The sequence below is a fragment of the Oryzias melastigma genome, linkage group LG10 (assembly GCF_002922805.2).
Source record: "Oryzias melastigma strain HK-1 linkage group LG10, ASM292280v2, whole genome shotgun sequence".
Taxonomy (NCBI): domain Eukaryota; kingdom Metazoa; phylum Chordata; class Actinopteri; order Beloniformes; family Adrianichthyidae; genus Oryzias; species Oryzias melastigma.
Window position 1 is genome coordinate 10220599 of NC_050521.1, and position 20692 is coordinate 10241290.

A 20692-nucleotide genomic window follows, 5' to 3' on the forward strand; every position below is an offset into this window, starting at 1 on the left:
TGCTCCCCCCTAACTGGAATAACCCCCCTCCCCGCAATAAATAAATAATAATAAATACATAAATTAAAAAAACTGTAGCCTGTGGGCTGCCCTCCAAGTCAATTAGCCAAACATCACTTCAAAACAAACTCCTGCCTTACAACTCAGAAAGTTCTTAAATATAAACCAAAAATCCAAGAATGTCAGGATTTTAACTTTTGAGAAAAACAAACAAGTTAGAAACATAAATCACAAAAAGAAATTGAAATGTTGACATGTGCTGTCGCTTCCTGTTTCAAATGATATGCATGATGAGGGTGTACCCTGCCTTCACCCAACAGTCGCTGGGACAGGCTCCAGCAACCCTGTGACCCCCAAAGGGATAAAGTGGGTTAAGAAAATGAATGAATGAATGAACCTTATTTATATAGGACTTTACAACTGCTTATAGCACACCAAAGTGCTTCACAATAAAAGAAAGAGAACGTTTTAAAAATTAGACAAATTAAGACCAAAATATAAAAAAAACAGCATAAAATTACAAAAGTAGTCTGCAGTAAAATACATAAAAGATCAATAATTGGATGGATGGGTGGATGTACAGTGCTCTGGTTTGAAAGTTTGCATTTGAAAGTTAATGATGGGATATTGTCTTAAGATGCTGACGTACAGGCAATTAACATAACTGTAACAGACAAAAACAAGCGTTGAGATTGAGTATTTTCCAGAAACACATGTAAAGAAACACATTTATCTATTTGGGTAAAAATTAATAAATTTTTTAATGTGATAACTCACATATCCTTGTATACATACATGCTTACACATCCATCTATAAACACATTGTCACATGTATGTGTGTAAAATGTTGGGCAATATTCTTCTGGATTCCGCTGAAGAAAATGGCTCCTACAGGTCAAACCACTGGCAATCTGGTTAAAATGTGTTCTGGCAGAGAACGTGGATATCAGATAATCAAGCACAGAACACATAAACCATTCAGTAAACTCATTTCAACTGAACAAATGACTAAAACTACCGTCACCATAATAGGCACCTGCTGCAAGTAGATCTCCTAAATAGCTGGAAGGGTGTAGATTCCCATTCCTGTGTGGTTGATGCTGGGTGTCAGCTTATGCTAAGTGTGGCAGCTGTGATAACAGTGAGTAAAGCTGCTGTCTTAAGCAGCTTTTGCATAATTGTAATCCTTCTGATCAGCCTCTCTGTAAACAGCAGATAGTAAACCTCGCCTGGAGTTTGACTCATAGGCCACACAGCCTTCCACTTGCTCACCACGCGCATCTTCGCGGTGTTAGTAACTTGAAGACAGCTGCATTAACACATGCCTACATACTGTACACGCATGTCTTCTCATCCTCTTTGTAGCCTCTATTTAGCTCGCCTAGACGGGAATCATATTTGAATATTTAATACAGCACTTGTGTGTCCAATTGATCACTATCTGCATTACTCTTTGACAATACCCTTTGCCCCCTTTTTTTTCATTTTTTATTCAAATTATCGTGGAGTCAAATCCTGATTCCCAGCTGAGCTAAGAGGATGTTAAACACTGCAAACACACAGTGAACAGTAGCAAAGGCTGGGATTTTGTATTTATCAAGAGGAGAGTAAAAACATTTAGTAAAAAAAAACTAAAGGTTGATTGTAACATTGAACTTTTCTGTTGAGGATTATAAAGATGATTTTACTTTTTGACCTTAAAAAAACCTTAAGAAATGAACAGATTTCTTATTAGATTATTATTGGATAAATTGTTTGCTAATTATCTGACTTGGGATTGATTTTAAAAGATAAATGTTGTGAATGTGATTTGTTAAATCCTTACAAGAGATATTGGTAGTTAAAATATGTTTTCATTTAAATTTGTGTTGTTGTAACAACCTGGTTGGATGAGTCATCCATCATTCAGTCGCAAAGAGATTAAAGAGAAAGACTAAGCGTTTTTTTTTTTAAAGTCAAGACATATTAAATTTTAAGAAAATCCTCAACTCATTTTCCAATCAGAAATTCCACTCATTTTGAAGGATCTATGAATGAAGGAAAGCTTTCAACCTAAAGCTTGCATCTTCATGTTCCTCACTCAAGTCACAACTCAAAAGTTGTCAGTCCTAGTTCTTCTATGATACCTCTTATTAGGTCGTATGGACTGAATGAAGTATTTTGCTCACGTCAGTTTTAATCACAAGTTTCTTCTGAAACACACTCCCCCTTTTTCCTCTTTCTCCACACATCCTCTCTTTCACTCTCTCAGCCAGTACCTCTCAGTAGTGGGACAAATGTGAACCGCACTAGGAGATTCTCTGAAAATTATTTAAATTTTGGGCTAGAGTTTAAATTAGGCTTTATCTTTGTTCCCTTTTTAAACCCTGAACTCAACTAAATTAATTTGTTTTAATGGATTTTAAAAAGCCTTTTTATTTTAGCGGAGGAGCTCTGTGAACAAAACAATAAATAAATAAAGCAAAACCTTTATTTAAATGGAGATAGTGAAGAAATTGTCTCCCTACAAAAACATTATGAGCTCAATCCAGGGTTATTAAAGAGGTATTTATAAAGTCAGTTGGTTGAACATGTGCATTTCCTGAAGTTACTTTGCGTGCTGCAGTGAACCACAGTAAGACTTTCAAAACTGTCACTTGAGATGAAGATTACGCAACCCCATGTATCATGTGGGACTGGGATGGCAAGTTAGCTTTCTTCCATTGAGACTTTTGACTGGGTTTTCAGATGTTATTTAATGAGTGTCCAACTCGTCCCACACATTCTGAGCAGATCAACGCTCAAACTCACCATCTAGATTTTGAAGTCAGGGCATGGGGGACAAGATTGTGATTTCATAATCCCCCACCACACTCTTCAGGCCAGCAGCTCCAGTGACAGAAGCAGTAACAGGAGAGGAGATATCAGACACTGTTGCTTACTTCAGAGTGACAAAAGTTAACATGAAGAGCAAGTGTGCAGACAGCAGCTGAAAGCTGGTAAGAAGAGCAGAGCAAGTGCTCCTCAAGCTGTGGACTGGCAGGTCCACATTCTGCACAAGAGTTCTTCAAGTACGACTGCTGTCAAGTGGGTTTACACATGCTGACATAAGTACATGATCGCGTCTACCAATGTAAGATGTTTTACTGATCCTTTAAGTTAAACTCAGCAAATGAGTAAAGCCAGAATCTATGTGGATGTTCTTAGTTTTAATTGTGATTCTATCCCTCATGATCTACACAAACACTGACATATTTACTGCCCAACCGTCTAGTGATTTATTTTCCATTCATAAAAAATAAAACTTTTATAGAAATATACACCTTTTGTCGAAGGGTAGCTGGTCTGAGAACAAATAAAATGGGCTAAAGATACATGTGTGGTATGACGTTGCCTTTTGGCCTATTTCCACTGATGGATTACCAGCATAAGACACCCACACCAAACTGCAGTAACATTTTATAATCATCTTCCTTAATAATGTAGTTAAAGGACAGTATTATTAATTTGTTTATAAGCCTTTATAAGACTTTAGTTAGCACTTGTATAAGTCTTACTCTTGCCTTGTAAGCTTATAAGGAGATGTATTGGTAAAACCTTATATTAAGATTAATTGACAAGCTTTATTAACACATTTACAAACATTATTAATGTGTTTATAAAGTGTTAGTAAGACATTTATTGCCACAATAAGCCAAATAAGGTGTATTAACATTCATAATAAGATTCATTAACATCTAAAGTGAGACTTTTGTCTTCAAAATCCATATTAATAAACTGCTTATAAGCTTAACACATGTATTAACAATCCTTGTAAACATTACATTGAGTGTTGTGCAGCACCTTATCTAAAGTGTTACCAATGCCTTAAAGCTTTTAATAGAATGCATGAATGATAAACGTATCAACTGAGACTTTGTTAAGATTTTTTTTTATTATTTAACAGCCTGCTTATCTTTACTAAACTGGGAAAGTGAGCTAAGGCCTGCTTGAAGGTAGAAATGAAGCCTGGTGTAGTTTACTGCAGTCTAAACATGATTCACCAGCAAATAAAAAAACAGATCCAAAGAAAATAGATACATTGATTCAAGTATTTATTGGAAAAAAAAAGTTTCCTCAAGCTAATTACTACTAGTTAATAATAAATACAGCTGGATTTTCTTTTTTAAAGCCTTTTTTGGGGTCAGTGCTCTTTTTGAGCAAAACCACTAAATGACCATCTGAAGTTTAGATAGTTAATTTATCACTCTTACAATCCTTCGCCTTTCTGCTCTCTCCATTTGTAAGTTCTTGTCAGCATCCTTAACTGACTCTCTGTAGCTGCAGTTGCTCTCTTTCGAAATGTGTGGGGCAACATGAGATGTCTGTGGGCTCTGTGTTATTTAGAGAAAATTGAGTCTAATTGGGAATTGCAATTACCTGGTTTATAAAAGGCCCTGTAACAGACTGGCGACCTGTCCAGGGTGTACCCCGCCTTCGCCCTTCAGTAGCCGGGTTGGGCTCCGGCACCCCCGCGACCCCGAAAGGGAAGCAGCGGTCAAGAAGATGGATGGATGGATGGTTTATAAAAAAAAATAAAAATAATCTGTCAAAGAGAAAGGAGGTTAACAATTATTCGTCATTATTTTTTAGCATTACACAAACTCAGCATGTTGATGCTTTTTATAACTAGTAATGTAAATTGTGACATTCAACCAGGCAGAGACTTTTTCCACTCAGACACAGACAAAATAAAAATAAAAATAACCACAGACAGCAGTCTGCATCTGCTGCTTCAGCCTCTCCATTTTAGCCATTAAAAAAAAAAAAAACTTCTATCTAATATTTGGCAGGGCCAACTACACTCACACAGAAAGCCAGCAAGAATACAGGTCCTGGCTGTAGAGCGTCATGTAGGCTCAAAGGCATAAATCAAACTGTCAAAGTGACTATAAAAAGTTTGCCTGAGAGACTTCTCACTTCACTTGAGTTTATAGACTCCAAAACAGAAGACAATGACTACTGTTCTGGAATAACCTTATTTCTTTCCGTTCAGGGGGAAGGATGGGTGCGCTCATGTTTTATCTGTGTGTGTGCAAGTGTTTTTGAGATAATGTCTGTGAACTTTCTCATTCATCCAGGTGATGTTATCATGTTATCTCAGGCTTTTGGTTCTACAGTGAGTCTGAGCTTGAAAGGTTCAGGCTGCACACCTAAGCTGTCTGTTCAGAATAGTATTCAGCTTCATTTCTATGCATTTAGACATCATATTTAGTCAATTAATTGAAGATTTGTTTCTTCCATCCCTTTACCTGCTGATTTAGTCACATGCTCAAAATTGAGTGCCTGATTGGTTGACGGGAAGCGGTGACCTCCCCAAAGTACTGATTTATTGAACTCTGGCTGCGCCACACCAGCATCGCTCAAACCTCGCCGCTGCCCACACTCAAACCTCAGATTGTGTCTGTACTATTGAAGCTTGACGCCCCTGATGTATGGATCACGTTTGGTGCAAACAAAGCTTTAGTTTCTCTTTCTCCTTTGATTAACTGCCTGAATTTGAAGCATTTTATGTAGCATGACAACATGGCGGAGCTCCTTTTAGGTTCATTAGAGTTACTTGTTCATCAGATGCATAACTATAGTTTATTATTTAAATATTTCTAAACTCTGAAAGTACATTTATGTACTACACTCCCTTTCATTGATGTGTTTCTGTGTATTCACACATTTTTTTCTTATTTGAAGTGTTTTTAAATAATGTTAACTAGACAAATATATACTAAAGCATTAGTTGACAGAAACAAGTATTCTTTGATTAAGACTGTAAGGAACAACTTAAAACATCCAATCTAATAGTCAGCGACTGACTTCAGTAAAACTCTCCTCTGCATGGCTACAATCACTTAGTTTTCAACTAAAAGCACATTTCCCAAGCACCAATCCCCCTTTAAATATTGAAACAGTAAACCAGAACAAGAGTGGAATTAATGTGCTACATCCTGGCGTTTGTGTAACACTGTTTAATTATTAATGATTGTTGCAATCTCTACTGTATTTGTGTTTGAAGACAAACATGGAGTAAGACCTCTGCAGTGCTGAGACTCATAATAATGGCATTATAAAGTCAACTCACTTGTCTGTACTCCACCTCATGCTCCCATCCTACTAAACTATGCACATGCCTTTACTCCTCCACTTTTGTTCTCCGCCCACTATCCCTCTGCTACCTCTCCATCTTTAACAACAGAAGAGGCAGTAAATATGCATTAAAAAGGACCGTGTTAGTGGTTTGAGGGCCATCTGGGACTGGATCTGTTTGGCAGAGCAAAGCTTCCCTCCACATGTGTGCTTGGGACAGAGGCTTGGACCATGCACCTTTCTGGGGGGAGGAGAGGGGCGTGTAATTACAAAGAGGCAACCTTGAATATGATATGATTACATGGTGTTTCTTTAGAATTACATAGCTGCCTATCAAAATATAATGTTTTGAAAATAGGAAATGCCACAGTTTTGTCCGTTAACTTAGTTGGAAGATTGAAGTAGAATATTCCTGTGAGCCTTCCCATGCATTTAGACATTGCTTACTTGAGCATTGTAAAACAGCAGCAGTAGGGACGTATTTCTGATGTAACGCCACACACTAAGACACAACCACACAGCACGCAAACTCTGTTTTGATGTGTAATGCAACTGTACTGACGATAACTAGATATTTACTGGGATTTGAAAATACACAAAGAAAAGGTGAATGTTAATGACAGGTATCTTTCCGACATTTATCATGGAACCTGCACATTAAACCAAAAGTGTGTCCACCCGGGTAAATGTAGATGGTTGTGTCAGGAAGGACATCTGAACCAAATCAAAACCAAACCCATCATGTGAATCCCAGATGGAGAAGAACAGAGAAGGTCAGAGGGCTTGTGAGGAGACTTGGAGTTGTTCAGGACAGGTATGAGAGTTGTAAGACAGTGGTGAGATGTTCTGTAGGTGTAACGGAGGAGTACAGATGGAGGTGGGAATGCACCAAGGATCAGCTTTGAGCTCCTTCTTGTTTCTATGGTGATGGACGAAGTGACAGACAACGTTAGCCAGGAATTTCTTTCGGCCATGATGTTTGCAGATGATGTTGTGATCTGTAGTGAGAGCAGATAGCTGATGGAGGAACATCTTGAGAGGAGGGGATTTGGAAAGGAGGTGAAATAAGGGCAGCAGCAGAAAGGCAAAGCATCTGTGGGTGAATGAGAGGGACTGAAGTGGAGCGGTGACGTCAGAGGGAGCAGAGTTGAAGAAGGTGGAGGACTATAAGTACTTTGAGTGAACAGTTGAGCAAAGAGAGTGGAAAAGAGGTGATGAGGTGTACTTAGGCAGGTTAGAACGAGTGGAGGAAGGTTTCAGGTGTGATAGAACAGTTTTAGCAAAAATGAAATGAAATGTATAGAGGACTGGTCAGACCAGAATGTTGTTGGTATATAGTTTCTAGTACTGAAAAGAGAGCAGAGCATGAGGTAGAACAGATAATTATGATGTTGAGTTTCTCTTTAGGAGTGATGAGTAATGGGACATATGAGAGCTAAAGACATCAGAAGAACCATTCATGTTAGATATTATGGTGGTAAATGTATTTGTTTATCAACTGTAAGCAATCGATCCATTAATTATTAAGAATTTAAACAATTTTTTGCAGGTTGGGAGTGTTTTTAAAAGAATTCTATGTAGTAGAATAAAATAAGAAACATTGGGACATTTTAATAAGGCCTTGTAGATTGAACTTTGGTGAATTGAAATGGGAGATATTATAAGCCTAAGGTCACTTTATTGAAAAATCGCATCAAAGGTTGAGATGATTTGATTGTTGATAGTTAACTTTTATGACATTTGTAAAGTAAAACAAAAAAACAGATAATCTATTGTGTTTATTGCATTGAAACCAAGATTGATAGTAGATTTAGCATTGAAAACTTTACAGTAACTAAAATAAGTTTTAAATAAGTTTTTATTTTTAATCTATTGTGACGTGTGACTGTAATAAAATAAAGAAAGTGACGGTTAAAAGTGATGGACCATCTGTAAACTTGCAACATTTCCTCAAGTAACTAAGTGGGGATGGGATTATATAAATTTGCTTCTTCCCACTCCTTTTCAAACAATCAATCAAACTCTATTAGACTTATCTAAAATATACTTAAGGTAATTAATCAAATGTGATATAAGTGTGTCTTTGTTTTTGTTTGCTTTTACTTTTCTAATCAATGCATTTCAATATTTCTGTAATGAGTTTTTTAAAAAATGTGTCTTGTCCTGCATTGTCCACAATCTATGCTTGAAATAAACCAGATTGATCAACTGAGATGAAAGTGGAGATAAAATAAGAAAGAACAAGCTTCATACCCAAAAAGAAGTACTCCTACAGTTTGGTTATTTAATTTTCTCCAATCAGAGAAATCTCTCATTATTCTAAATTACTCAACCTATCTGCTCAGATAGTACCTAACCTAGTGCCTTTCAGATTAAGAAATAATATTTATTATTATAGTTACAATAACACAATAAAATAAATAAAATACTAACTAATCTAATGTGTTGTACCATTGAGTATGATATAAAGTTCTTTTGCAAGAATAACTTTTTTGGACTGACAAAGATTTACTTCTTCATTCATTTTTTAAACTTTTTGATATGTATAAGTAATTAGAAAAAAAGGGTGAATAAATGCATCCTTTTGTAGATCTTTGTGAAGTTAAAACGTTAAAGATCCCACACTTAAACCTACTACTCACTGAGAGCTACACATCAGAGTGTAAAACATGCTCTCAAATACTAGCAAACTACACCATAATGGACAAGAACCGTGCTCCATCCTTTCATTGCCTTCTACACCAGTCGGACTGATTTGACATGAACGAGATGTAGAAATCAAACATAACTGAAGCAGATCTGATAAGTGACAAGCAGGTTTCTCATTTCTGCTCAGGCTTTTTTGATCCTATTACACTTGAGCCTCCTCCCACTGCTTTTCACTCTTCCTAAACTCAAAGTCCAAGTGATCAGCCAGCATTAGGCCTACTGTATGCGCTTTATAATCCTATTTGCTCTTGTAAGATGTTAATTGCTGTGAAACAGATCTGAAGCTTTAATCTGTATCAGAATAAGTGTCTCTTTTAAATCCCGATTCTAACTAAATCAATGGAGCACTTGATTTATTTTTTTCAGTTTGTGTATTAGTAATTTATGGCAAAATGTAAATATTTCATCATTGTAGTATTACTAGTGTATTTTCTTTTAGACAGATTTGTGTTCCAATTGTCTTTTAAACACTGAATATGCTGGAAAAGAGTATATTTTTTTTCTGTTCCGCATTTCTGTTAAAAAGTAATTCAATAAAAAATAAAATAAAATAAAACAAGAATAAAAAAAATTGTATCAAATTTAAATACTTCAAATCTAGTTTATTTTTATAGAACAGGCATGTCAAAGCCAAAATTTGAACTCTTTTGAGAGGATTTGAGTTATCTAAAACATGCAGAACATGCACAAAACCCCTCAAATGTCTCTAACTTAAGGAATTCTGCATTTAGAAGGGAAAGTTTCCAACCAATGCCAGAGATTGGTAGGTAGGGATAACTAAAGATTAAATAAAGATATGTTAAGATTGCTACAAAATGCAAAGGCTTAGATAAATGCATATGACATTTATATACATTTTACTGCAACAAATGATGAAAATTAATCTGAAAACAATAAAATATGTAGTGATTGCAGCCAATCTTAACATTTTGTTTTTTTATTTTGTTTGTTTCTTTAAATCCAAGATGTCCACTTTTATTTGGGTAAATAAACACCAATTCAAACAATGGCGAACAACATTCATTTTTCTCCTGCATTTTTGTCTTTTGTTGTTTTGCATAAATGTGAATATCTGTGTTTCATTGCACTTTAGGTTCTTTACTTCCCTTAAGAGCACGTAATAAAATAAAAACACAGGATTAGGGAAAAACCTGGTTTTACATCAAATAAAGAGCTTACATAACCCATGTGTTTGTCCTGGCATGCCACCTTGTGTCCTGCAGACACTGCTTTAACTGAGGAATGCTCATTGTGTGGATCGCGATTGCTAAAACACATTACCCTGGAAACATAACAGATACATCCTCTCATAATCTAAACTTCTGATATTTTAAGCATTCAAAAATAATGGACGTTTAACATTACCAGTAACTTGTGTATTGTAACCTGAAATAAAATTTCCATAACTAAATTACGTCTAGTTTATGAATTTATATAAAAAGATTTGAGTCAGTACAAGTTATTTTTTCCTCTAACCCACTGCTGACTGTGCTTCTTAGAGTGACTGAACACAGAAGAAGGGAGATGAGTCGACGAATTCTTACAGCTGTGATGAGAATCAAATGCCAAATCCTATATAATAAAGGTCATGCAATATAATTATAATGTATACAGTTTTTTGTCATCAGTAGTCTGGAATCTCACATCTGCAACTGGCAACTAATAAAAATTATCATTCATTCTCTTCATTGATTTAAATAATAATAATAATAATAATATGGCGCATACTTTTTTCTTTATTTTACCCACTCTGTGTGCTATATTCTTAACTATCATTTAAAAAAAACTAACTGCACAGAATAAATAAATATTCAAACTCATGATATTTGAAGTGTGAAGCTGAAAACCACTTTTAGCAGTTTGTATTTCTTGTGATCAGAGCTGTCATATCACCTAAAAATGTCACATTGACATACAGTGTTAGAGCTGAAAGAGGCATCAAAAGAAGACAGAGAAACGGCCGACTCGGGAGGAGAGAGTCTGGGTAAAAATGCAAGCTCATTCTGCTCCTCAAAGAAAACCTCAATTTCAACTCGACTTACTTTCCTCGCTGCCTGCAAGGTGACTTACAACCAAAATAAAACTATTCTTTCCTGAGTTGAAGCCACACTCAAATGAAGTCTCCCAGAAGACAATGTGCTAGATTTCGCTCCTTGTAAAACCACATTGAGGCCAGGCTATTTTTGTAAACCTCAGCCTTCAGACCTGTTTCTGTGCTTAATTCTGATTCTAATTCAGTGAGTACACCATTTGTCAAGCTGTGATGACTGTGCCAGAGCGTCTTGACTGATAGAAGGAGGACCAAAGTTAATCGTGCAACTTTCATCTGATATATAGGAGTGGGATTCATTTTGCTCCACCTGCTGCTGCTGATAACACCTGTCCTTGAACCCTATTTCAACTTGAAATCTGTGAGCGATGGCACCTCTGATGACGATTTGACATTAAATCTGCTCTTCTGAGCCATCGACAGATTCAGCCCTAACATGCAACGACAGCACATTCATAAACTGTGCATGCACAGAAAACAACTGGAAGCGCATCAGTAATACTTTTACTGTATAAAACATTGAAACAGCTTTTAGTTAATAAGGACCTTAAATAGATGTGCAGCTAACCAAAGCAGGAAATACTCCCCCACCCCATCGCCATCATTTGCCCCTGTTTTTCTTTACGGTGAGATTTATTCCTATCAGAGGGTAAAGAACGTTTATTGCAGCTTGCTGAAGGTCCAGTGTTGCAGGGTTGCTGTCTATAGATCAACCGTCATGAACCTGGGAGACAGCTCACTCTAAGTGGCTGCTCTCACAGAGAGGTGGCAAGCCCAGCTGCATCATCCATCATGCCTCTTCCTGGCCCAATACTTGCGCTTCATCAAGGCAAGGCAGAGATGAAAGCCGTAAAAGATGACGCCACCCCCCTCCTCTGTGGTCGTCCTCTTAGCCCCACTGTCATTCACTTTTATCGCCTCTGATGTACCTGCAGTTAGCCGGCTCATTAATAAATGTCAGGCGATATCACGTATTCCTGAAAGTCCTGCACAGCGTGTTCCCTCTCCTTTCAGACATGTCATATTTTCCACTTGAAGCTGCGACACAAATGAATAAACAGTTAGAGGAACAGTTGTGACAATTTGAGATGCAAGGCCCAACGTTTACCTCAAACTACCACTGAAGGCTGACGTCAGAAAGAAGCAATATCTCATTGTTTCCCATGTAAAAAAAGTCAATAATAAATGTGTGTGGCGTGAAAAACTTTTTTAACCCATGCCCGTCTCACGTTGGGCTTTATTTTTGCACATTTAAAACCTTATAGGTGTCATCAGAGATTGACTTATCAGTGTACACATGTGAACCTTTCACTGCTTCGGGTTGACATGTTCAATGAATAAGCAATGCAGAAAAAATAGATGCTACACTGTCACATATTGTTTTTTTTTGTTTTTTTCTGGGTGTCACACTACACTCACACCAGCCCTGGAAATGCACGTTCAAGGGACCACTTTCAATGAAAACCCTATAAAAACGTGCATCACTGCACAAGATTTTACGATCATCTTTAGGTTCTACATGGAAATGTGTGACCATTGAACGCATTTGGAAAGTTGAAACAGGTTGAACTTTGACCAATCAGGGACGCGGATTCGGTAGTCATGTATGGATGGCATCCTTTTTAATACACAGAAGTGCAAACTGTTTGAAAATGAATCATGGAGGAAAATAATAATAATAAATTGTGTCCAGCTGGAATTAATAGTCTTTAATATATTGGAATAAAGCTTTTTTTAAATTTTTTTTGTGATAAACACTTTGAATGGAAATTAAGGCATTTTCCAGGTGCAAGGAACAGAGAGAAAAAAAGCTTGATTTCATAAAAATATCCCATGTTGACCCAAACAGAACTCCTTTAGAAGCTTTAATTCCCACTCCTGCTCTCCAGAGTTTGTAGGTTGAACTTCTTGACTCCTCTTTGTTGTCTCCTTCTGTCTATAGCAGGTCTTTGTTTCATTAGACAGACACATCCTGTTTGCTGCCACGCTGAAACACTGAGTTGAAACAGAGGCTCTCTTTTCCTGACAGTTCTTCCTGTTTTGCTCTGTCCTCCACCACTGTGTTGAACAGCTCACCCTCTGCTCCCCTGTTGGACTCTGCACCAGTCATTAAAGCAGCTGTGTTTAGAGCCAAATTCAAAGAGAGGTTTGTTAAGCTGTCAATACGTTAAATTTTTTCAGATGTACATACATCGTGCTTGTAACAGCAACACATAGTTAAACTCTGCTCTTGTCTCATAACAAGGAGAAACACACAAATAATGTCAAGAAGGAAATCTCCAACACGACATGGTGACTTTTTCCACCTTGTATCCTGTATTTAATGAACCAATAAGCTATGATAAAAAAATGGTTTGTGTTTGGAACACTGCGAGCTTTGCGGCTGTACGTGGAGCATTACTATGTGTGCCTTCTATTTCTTCAGAAAATATGCTTCTTCCTTGCCGTCATCTTACACAGGCCTACTGGCTATGAACCTAGAGATCCAAAGAATTGACTTATTGACTTTTTCTATTTTTCTCTGCATTCTCTTGCTCCTGGATGTGTGCAAAATGCAGCGGACATTTCATTCCAGGCAATGTTGTTCCGTGCAGCGCATCATCTCTGCATCCAAAACAGTAAAAGCCCAATTGTTGGCAGGCAAGAAGGTCGGGTATTTATCGGCAAAGGCAATGTAATAAAAGAAAACCATCTGTGTCAGGTGGAAGATAATGACAAACAGCAGTAACTATAATGAGATCCTCTGTCTCAGGAAGCAGCTCATGAATGTAATCTTGTCTGTTTGCAAGGGACCTAGCAGCTTAAGAGGACATCTGAAAATTCATCAAAAAATGTTAATTTTTCTCATAAAAAAGGAAAACATTAAAAGCTTGGTCTCTAAGTGGAAAAAGAAATACCAGTAAAAGAACACAAATAAGATTAACAAAATAATAATCGACAAAAGTAAAGAAACCAAACGTTGAATGAGTCAATTATTCTCCCCTTGGAGACTTTACCATACTCTCTTCAGTCTAGTTGATAAAGTTATTTTCTTTGTTTGGTCACTGTAAATATAAAGGTAAAGCCACATTTACCAGGATGGAGGTTGCAGGTTTTTGGGTTGTTGGTGGCCGCAGAGTATAGAAGGGAGGAGCAGATGGTTAAAGACGCATCTTAAGGGGAGAACAAATGTGTCTCAGTTTCTTTTACACTTGTAAAGCTACCATTGAAAATGGAGCGTATGGTTGTAATTGTGTTAAATATATCTTGAAGTATTCGTTAGGCTAATGTAAGTTATTTATGACATACAGGTGATACTATCCCTTGATGTATTTACCTCTAGTTGTTGGTAAAGCATTAGTCATAACTGCCCTAATACCTAGATACGTGCTAAATATGTGTAAACCTGCACAGGCAACACATTCTCACTCCCAAGTCATCACATATTGGTGTTTGGTTAAGGACCCTTTCGCCTCACTTTTTGACACTTTGGGTGTCCCCAACTCATTGTTTTTGGCGCGTTGCCTGATCCCATTAAATCACCGGTCCCCAACCTCCAGGCCATGAACCAGAACCAGTTCAGTACGGTACCCAAACCTGGTACCGGTACCATAACCTTAAACCGGCACAAGACGCTGTACCGGACGGGAACTTGTTCCGGGTTACCAGTACTGGGTTAGGGTACCGGTACTGGACGCGTCCCAAGGACCAGTCCACGTCCGATACCACATCTGGTGCCGTGTCCCGAGGGTTGAGGACCCTTGATTTTTTCTTGATTGGCAAAGGGTATGCAAGGAAAATAACACTTATCATGTCAATAGCACTCACAGAACCCTTGCACAGTCCACCTGTGTCTCACCTACTTCACCCTCATCTCACCCTTGGGTGTTGAATAAGTGGCCGCTAGACCTGTTACCTGCAGTATACCTGTAGAAAACAACACTGATGACCATTTTGCTCAACAAGCTCACCGAACGGTCTATAACCTTCCTATTTCAAATGGCCCAACAGCGTGTCCTGCCCATTTTTTATTGCTACTACCTTTGACAATTGCACAGTTGTATTATTTGTTTTGCCATTTGTAGACGAGTCACACAGGCTCCTCTCATGTTTGAGACAGCTTTTCTCCATAAATGGGAGCTTTGGACATATTGTTCCACCACAGTTCCCGTAGACTAGACAAAAGAAGCAACAGTTCTCTCTGTGGTTGGACCCATAAGGATCTTAATGTGCTTTAAAAAACTGAAGTTCCTGGAGGTGTGTGTGTGTGGGGGATTGTTATAACTAACATCAAACCATCTATTATTTTTCTAGACTTGTGCCCAAGCTTTGGAGTCAGATTTGTAAGTTTAAAGGTTTAATAGTTTGGTTTTATATTAAGGTTGAAAACAGGATCAAAGAAGATGAATCCCAACCAAAACTCTGAATAAGCAGGAGGTGAGCATGGGCATTAGGCAGCAAAAGTACAGTTAACAGCTACTATTTCAACCAGTGAGGGGTAAGATATATCTTACCGCATTGTACTTTTTGTGAGGTGATGACAGATAAAGAAACTGATCTACACGACTTGATAGCAGAGTAAAGCACAGTTTGTGCCGAGCTGTGGCAGGATGGATCAGTTAAAGCAGAAACTTACTGGTTTATCTACCTTTGAGAAATGGAAAGAAGGTTAAAAACTCGTCTCTTTGATATTACTTAAAATACCCCCCCCGATGTCTGAAAAACTGTCAAAAATCCAGCAATATAAAGAAGACAGGGGTAAAATTGGTCGAATACAGACAATGATCAACACGAATTCAAGGAGTACCAAGTGCAAATGGTTTATAGCTACAACATTTCAACACCAGAGATGAGACAAGAAAGGGCAGAAAAAAAGACAGAAATATTTTGAAAAATATTCAGTGATTGGGAGGAATTTAGGAATTGACAATGTTCTTTTTTTACATGCAAATATTTACATAATGCTAGTTTAATAAACCAAAGTGAATGTTTTAATATGTCTAAAAAATGTAACTGTCTTTTTTTTCTAATATTATTATCACACATTTACGTGGTTCAATCAATCGATCCATCCTAGATTCCTAAAACATGTTTATCATCTTAAGAACTGAATGTATTTTGACAATAACTTTCCACCATACCACCATAAGGTGGTACCTGGTGAGTATAGTACTTGGTAGTTGGAATGGAGGACTGACTTAGGTTTAGTTTTTGTTTAAGGCTGCCGATCAGTCCGATCCAGAACAAAAACAGATGATGTTACGTTATGTTACATGAGAGAACCTGGACTGCCTCTCCACTAAATCAATGGGTCACTGAAGTAGGCCCACCAAGGACTGATTTGAATTGCATGCCAGCTGCAAACAACTTTTCCAACAGTTTCAAAGTTTTACAAATCACAACCAAATTTCCAGTGATGTGCATGATCTGTTAATTGGCTAATCATGTTGTGCTAAACTCTGTCTGTTGAGAGTAAAATCCAAACCCTGTTTTGGCTCATTAGCAAAACAAAGCAATTAACTGCTTTCTAGTACATTAGGCTGTGTGTTCATTTGCATAGCAAGTGGCTGACATAATAGAGTGTATTTTAAAGATTATGACACAAGTTGTTCTACCGGGTCACTGAATACAAACTAAAGTGTTTCAGCAAGTGACCTTGGGAAATATCCCAGAATGTGTAATGTGATGGACCTTAAACTTTACATTCCCTGCTAAAGCTAATAGGCTCTTGATTTAAAAATGCAAGATACAGAGGCTCTGAACCACTACTGATAGACTTTGGCCTGATTTGCTTGTAGCTAATCCATCAACAGAGAACAACAGAGAGAAAATAGGTCAATAATTGAAGCTAAACAGGGACTGTGCACACAGGAGGGCACCACTGCATGCAGACAAACACTGAAAACACCCAGGTTTTCACAGGATTTCAGAGTTCCTGCAGACACACTAGGGTTGCTTTAGTGCTTTTTAGTGCCCCAGTGTGCATGAAATGCTTCAGTAGAACCCTCCCCACCCACGGCTGCATCCTCTAAGTGTGAACTTGAAGCCTGTGCATGCCTTTGCATCTGCTTTCTAAGCCGGACAGTAGTGTGGCGGTGGCATGCTCACCAGCTTTGAGCTTCATTTGTAGAAGTGTGTATCTGTAGAAGAGCACTGCTTGCCTTGCAATTCTTCAAATCAACTCCATCACCAGCTGCATCATTTGTTTGTTAAAGTCAGAGGTTAATAAACAATAATTTTGAGGTGCTCCTGCCCTCTGCTTTATCCTTCTGTTACTTTCTGTTTGTTTTATTGTGACGCTTCTTTTTCAGCAAACTGAATAAATATTGACAAAATCTTATATCACTGTAAATCAAGTTGTTCTATCTTTAGACTCAACTCTCCCTCTGTTCTACGTAATTATTCAATTGTTGTTGTTTTTGTTTTGCTGCCTTTGTTTTCATTTGCTTGTGTGTTTTTGCTGTGTTGTTGTTTTCTTTTTTTCTTCTTGTATTGTTGTATTTCTAACCCCAGTTCATTTTGTTGTGGCACCACCGCAGTCCAGGATGATGCTGCCCCAGGTACCCAGGAGTACATTATGTTACGGCAGGACTCCATCCACTCTGCCGATATAAGGAGTAAAGGGTCCCCCTTTCGTGCTAAGTGTCACGAAATCTTCTGCTGCCCACTGAAGCAAGTCGTCCTCAAAGAGAGCACAGAGCCTGAAGGTTTGTTCGTCTGATTTGTTGATGCTTCTCATTTCTTCCAGCCACCCCAGCACACCCCGACCATCCTCCATTCTGTCTGAACTGAAAATTCCACACCATTCCAGACTAAGTTCTCTTTCATTCCTGTCCCATGAGAGTACTTGAACCTGAAGACGTGTGTGCACGGAGGTGTATGGGCTCAAGTAAAAACACTTTTCCGTTTTGGGGAAATTTGCGCCCAAGAACATGAATAGCTTGTTCTACCTGGGGTGTCATTTGATGTAATGTGCCTCCCTGTTGAACACAAGGGCATTACATGTGTATCTCCTGCACACTCCTCCCCACTCCAAACCATTAACTCGGTCACTGCCACCCTTAGGTGCATTCACAGACAAGAACAAATGGCAAACAGGGTTACAGACTCAGGCAAATGGTGCCCTAATGAGTTCAGTGACTCTGCAGCCTTTGGCTTGTTTATCATCTTCAAATGACTCTCTGAAAAAAGGTGCCATTTTTTATTTTCCTGTCTACAGGAATATTTATTTTAGCCATGAGTACAGATTCATAATCTCAGTTGCGAAGTGCAAGTCAGCAAACCTCATCATCCTTTCTGTGTGTCTCATACGCTTCTGCTGATGGCTAACGTGATATAGATGGCTGCAGTTTCTGTTCTGACTTCTTTTTCTGCCAAACATTAATTTCACCCTTCCCATCCTCCTCTAATGCTGTAAAACTTGCATCTGCATGAGGAAAGAAAAATGTGACTGTTGCTGTCAGCTTTTTGCAGTGATCCAACAGTAAAATGTTATTGTAAAAGAATATCGTCATGGTCCACACCATTGCTCTGTCTGATGCTGTGGGTTCCAGGTTGTTCTAAGATTGTATAATTGCTTTCCTTCTCAGACTCCCTATTAGGTAAGAGATTCATCATTTCATTGCTGATAACAGCATTGGTCTGTGTTGCATTGCAGCTAAACGTGTTCCCCGTTTGGCACTATCATCATACTTTGATGTAAGCTATCTTATTGGTAAGTCATTGTTTACTCTCCAAAGAGCTCAGGCACGTGTGTTTGTGCTTATGGGAGAAAGAAAAAGAGAGATGCAGAAGAGTAAGCTAGCAGAGGTTCGCCCGCAGAAGTACAGATGTATTATTCAGTTTGTCTGCAGCTCCAGTTGGACGTGACTGAATTTACAAAGGAAGGAGGGGAGACTACAGCTCTTACGTAAGCGCTCACATCATTAGTGTTGATGCATCATGTGGAGGGGAAGTGTGTAAGACCCTGTGATGGAGAAGGGGCTGCACTACAGACACCCAGCAAGCAGCCAGAATGTGACACGGCAAATGTTTGCCTTCACTTTTGATGGAAAAAGTGGCTTTGATGCAAGTTTGTATGTTTTGGGAGATTTGAACAGGAAAGTCAGCCTTGTCATCATGTTACCACGGTAACCATTCCGGGTGTCTTGTGTTGCACTTGTCAATGATTTCAGTGGATTGAAGACTGCACAATATTTAGCTGCGCAGCGTTTACAGTTTGCGAGGCATAGAGGACTGCAGCATGTTCATTTGAAGATGTAGCAGGCCTATCGAGATTCACTGTGTGCTCGGAGTTTGACAGAGTTGGTGTTCTGAGGATGCATTTTTTATTCCATCAGTCCCATTTGTCCAAATACATCTTGAAGAACTTATTTGGAGCAGAAAAAGTAAGGTGGATAAAACAGGAAAGAAGAACATGTGCTTTTGTTACGCCCCTGAAAAGGTGAATAATAAAGAAGTGACACAAGACATGATGCTGCATCGGTCAAGTCCAGTGTAATAATGGAGGAACGGAAGCAGCACGTCTCCTCTACGTGAACTCAGACGAGATCAATCGAAACACAATCAACAGATAAAACTCTCAAACTAAATATTTGAAAGAAAGTTAAATGAAAACAATGTAGAATTAAGGTAATTATTAATTATAACAATTTTTATAACAATTTTCTGTCTTCCTTATGTTTAAACAACAGCTGAAATAAGACCATTACACTATCAGTTTAACCAGAAAGTTTTACCTGTTCTCACTCCCTTTACATTAGTCTTCGACTCTACCTTATAATTTAATTATATGTTCATTTTTTAATCTATTTTACCTCTGCTATTGCTGGAGAAACGTTAGATATTGTCTGAGAGGCCAGTTTCAGCACCACCATCATCACCTTCAAATCATCTGTATTTCAGTTGCTTTGTATTTTTCCAGGTAATGCATTCCATGGTATGCATCTTTAAATATCAAATTGCTTATCACTTTAGCCCAATTAATTTTTTACTCCTCATTCTCTTAATTCTTTTCTGGTTAACACAATCTAAATGAAAACTACAGATATTGCTATAGATAATGCTGAGCAACATCCTTCCTCTTTTTTCCTCTTTTTTAAGGATTGAAAGTGTCCCGCTGCCTCGACACTAATCTCATTTGAGAGGTTAGCTGTTCAGGACGAACAACGAAGATCTGACGCTTTTCTGTTTTGTTCACATTCTCACAGATTAAACCCTTAAGTTACATAGTTTGATGATCTTCAATCATTTAAAGTGACAAACATGAATACAACAAAGCAATTTGCGCAAGAAAACCCTGTTAATAAAGTGTATCACCTGTTAAAGGGTAACCAAACAGGGAAGTTGGAGGCTGACTCCACCCACAGCCGAAATATGACGATCCATTCAGAGGGGTGGGGCTTAGGGGCTGGATTGTTTTCATCACTGGAGCTGCAAATCATGACGTGGGACTTGCATGGTTTGACCAATCACGAAATTCAACTGTAATACCTTGATCCAACCTGTAGGGGGCATCACACAGACAGTTTTTGACTATATTTTTAGGAATTAAACAAGTGTATTTTAATTTGTCAAAAATTTGGCAATGACCAACATTCAGCTCTTTTAAAGCCCCATTTATAGAGGTCAACAGACAGAAACGTTGATTTAATGTTTGGTTAACCTTTAAGTCTGAGTTCTAGCAAAACTATAACTCAGTTTATATTAAAATTTTTCATTGTGGAGTTTGAAACTAAGATTGCAATATTCTTAACCGGGCCAAAAAAATCTAGATGATTGTTAGTCTCAATAAACGTAGCAGAGACTCTATGAATCCCCTCAACAGAGAAAGAATGCATCTCAGACCCATGAAAT

At 38.0% G+C, this 20692-nt stretch overlaps 1 protein-coding gene across 3 annotated transcripts in view; it reads left to right on the forward strand.

Annotated features, from left to right (window-relative positions):
- fgf13a (fibroblast growth factor 13a) overlaps nucleotides 1-20692 on the forward strand; it is a 98327-nt gene that overhangs the window by 34313 nt on the left and 43322 nt on the right. For 2 of the 3 annotated variants that reach the window (XM_024283825.2, XM_024283824.2), the window contains exon 3: nucleotides 17377-17544. The exons of the other annotated variant lie outside the window; for it this stretch is intronic. In XM_024283825.2, coding sequence (XP_024139593.1) covers nucleotides 17377-17544 — 168 coding nt within the window. The remainder of the gene's footprint in view (nucleotides 1-17376; nucleotides 17545-20692) is intronic. 3 annotated transcript variants of the gene reach the window in all.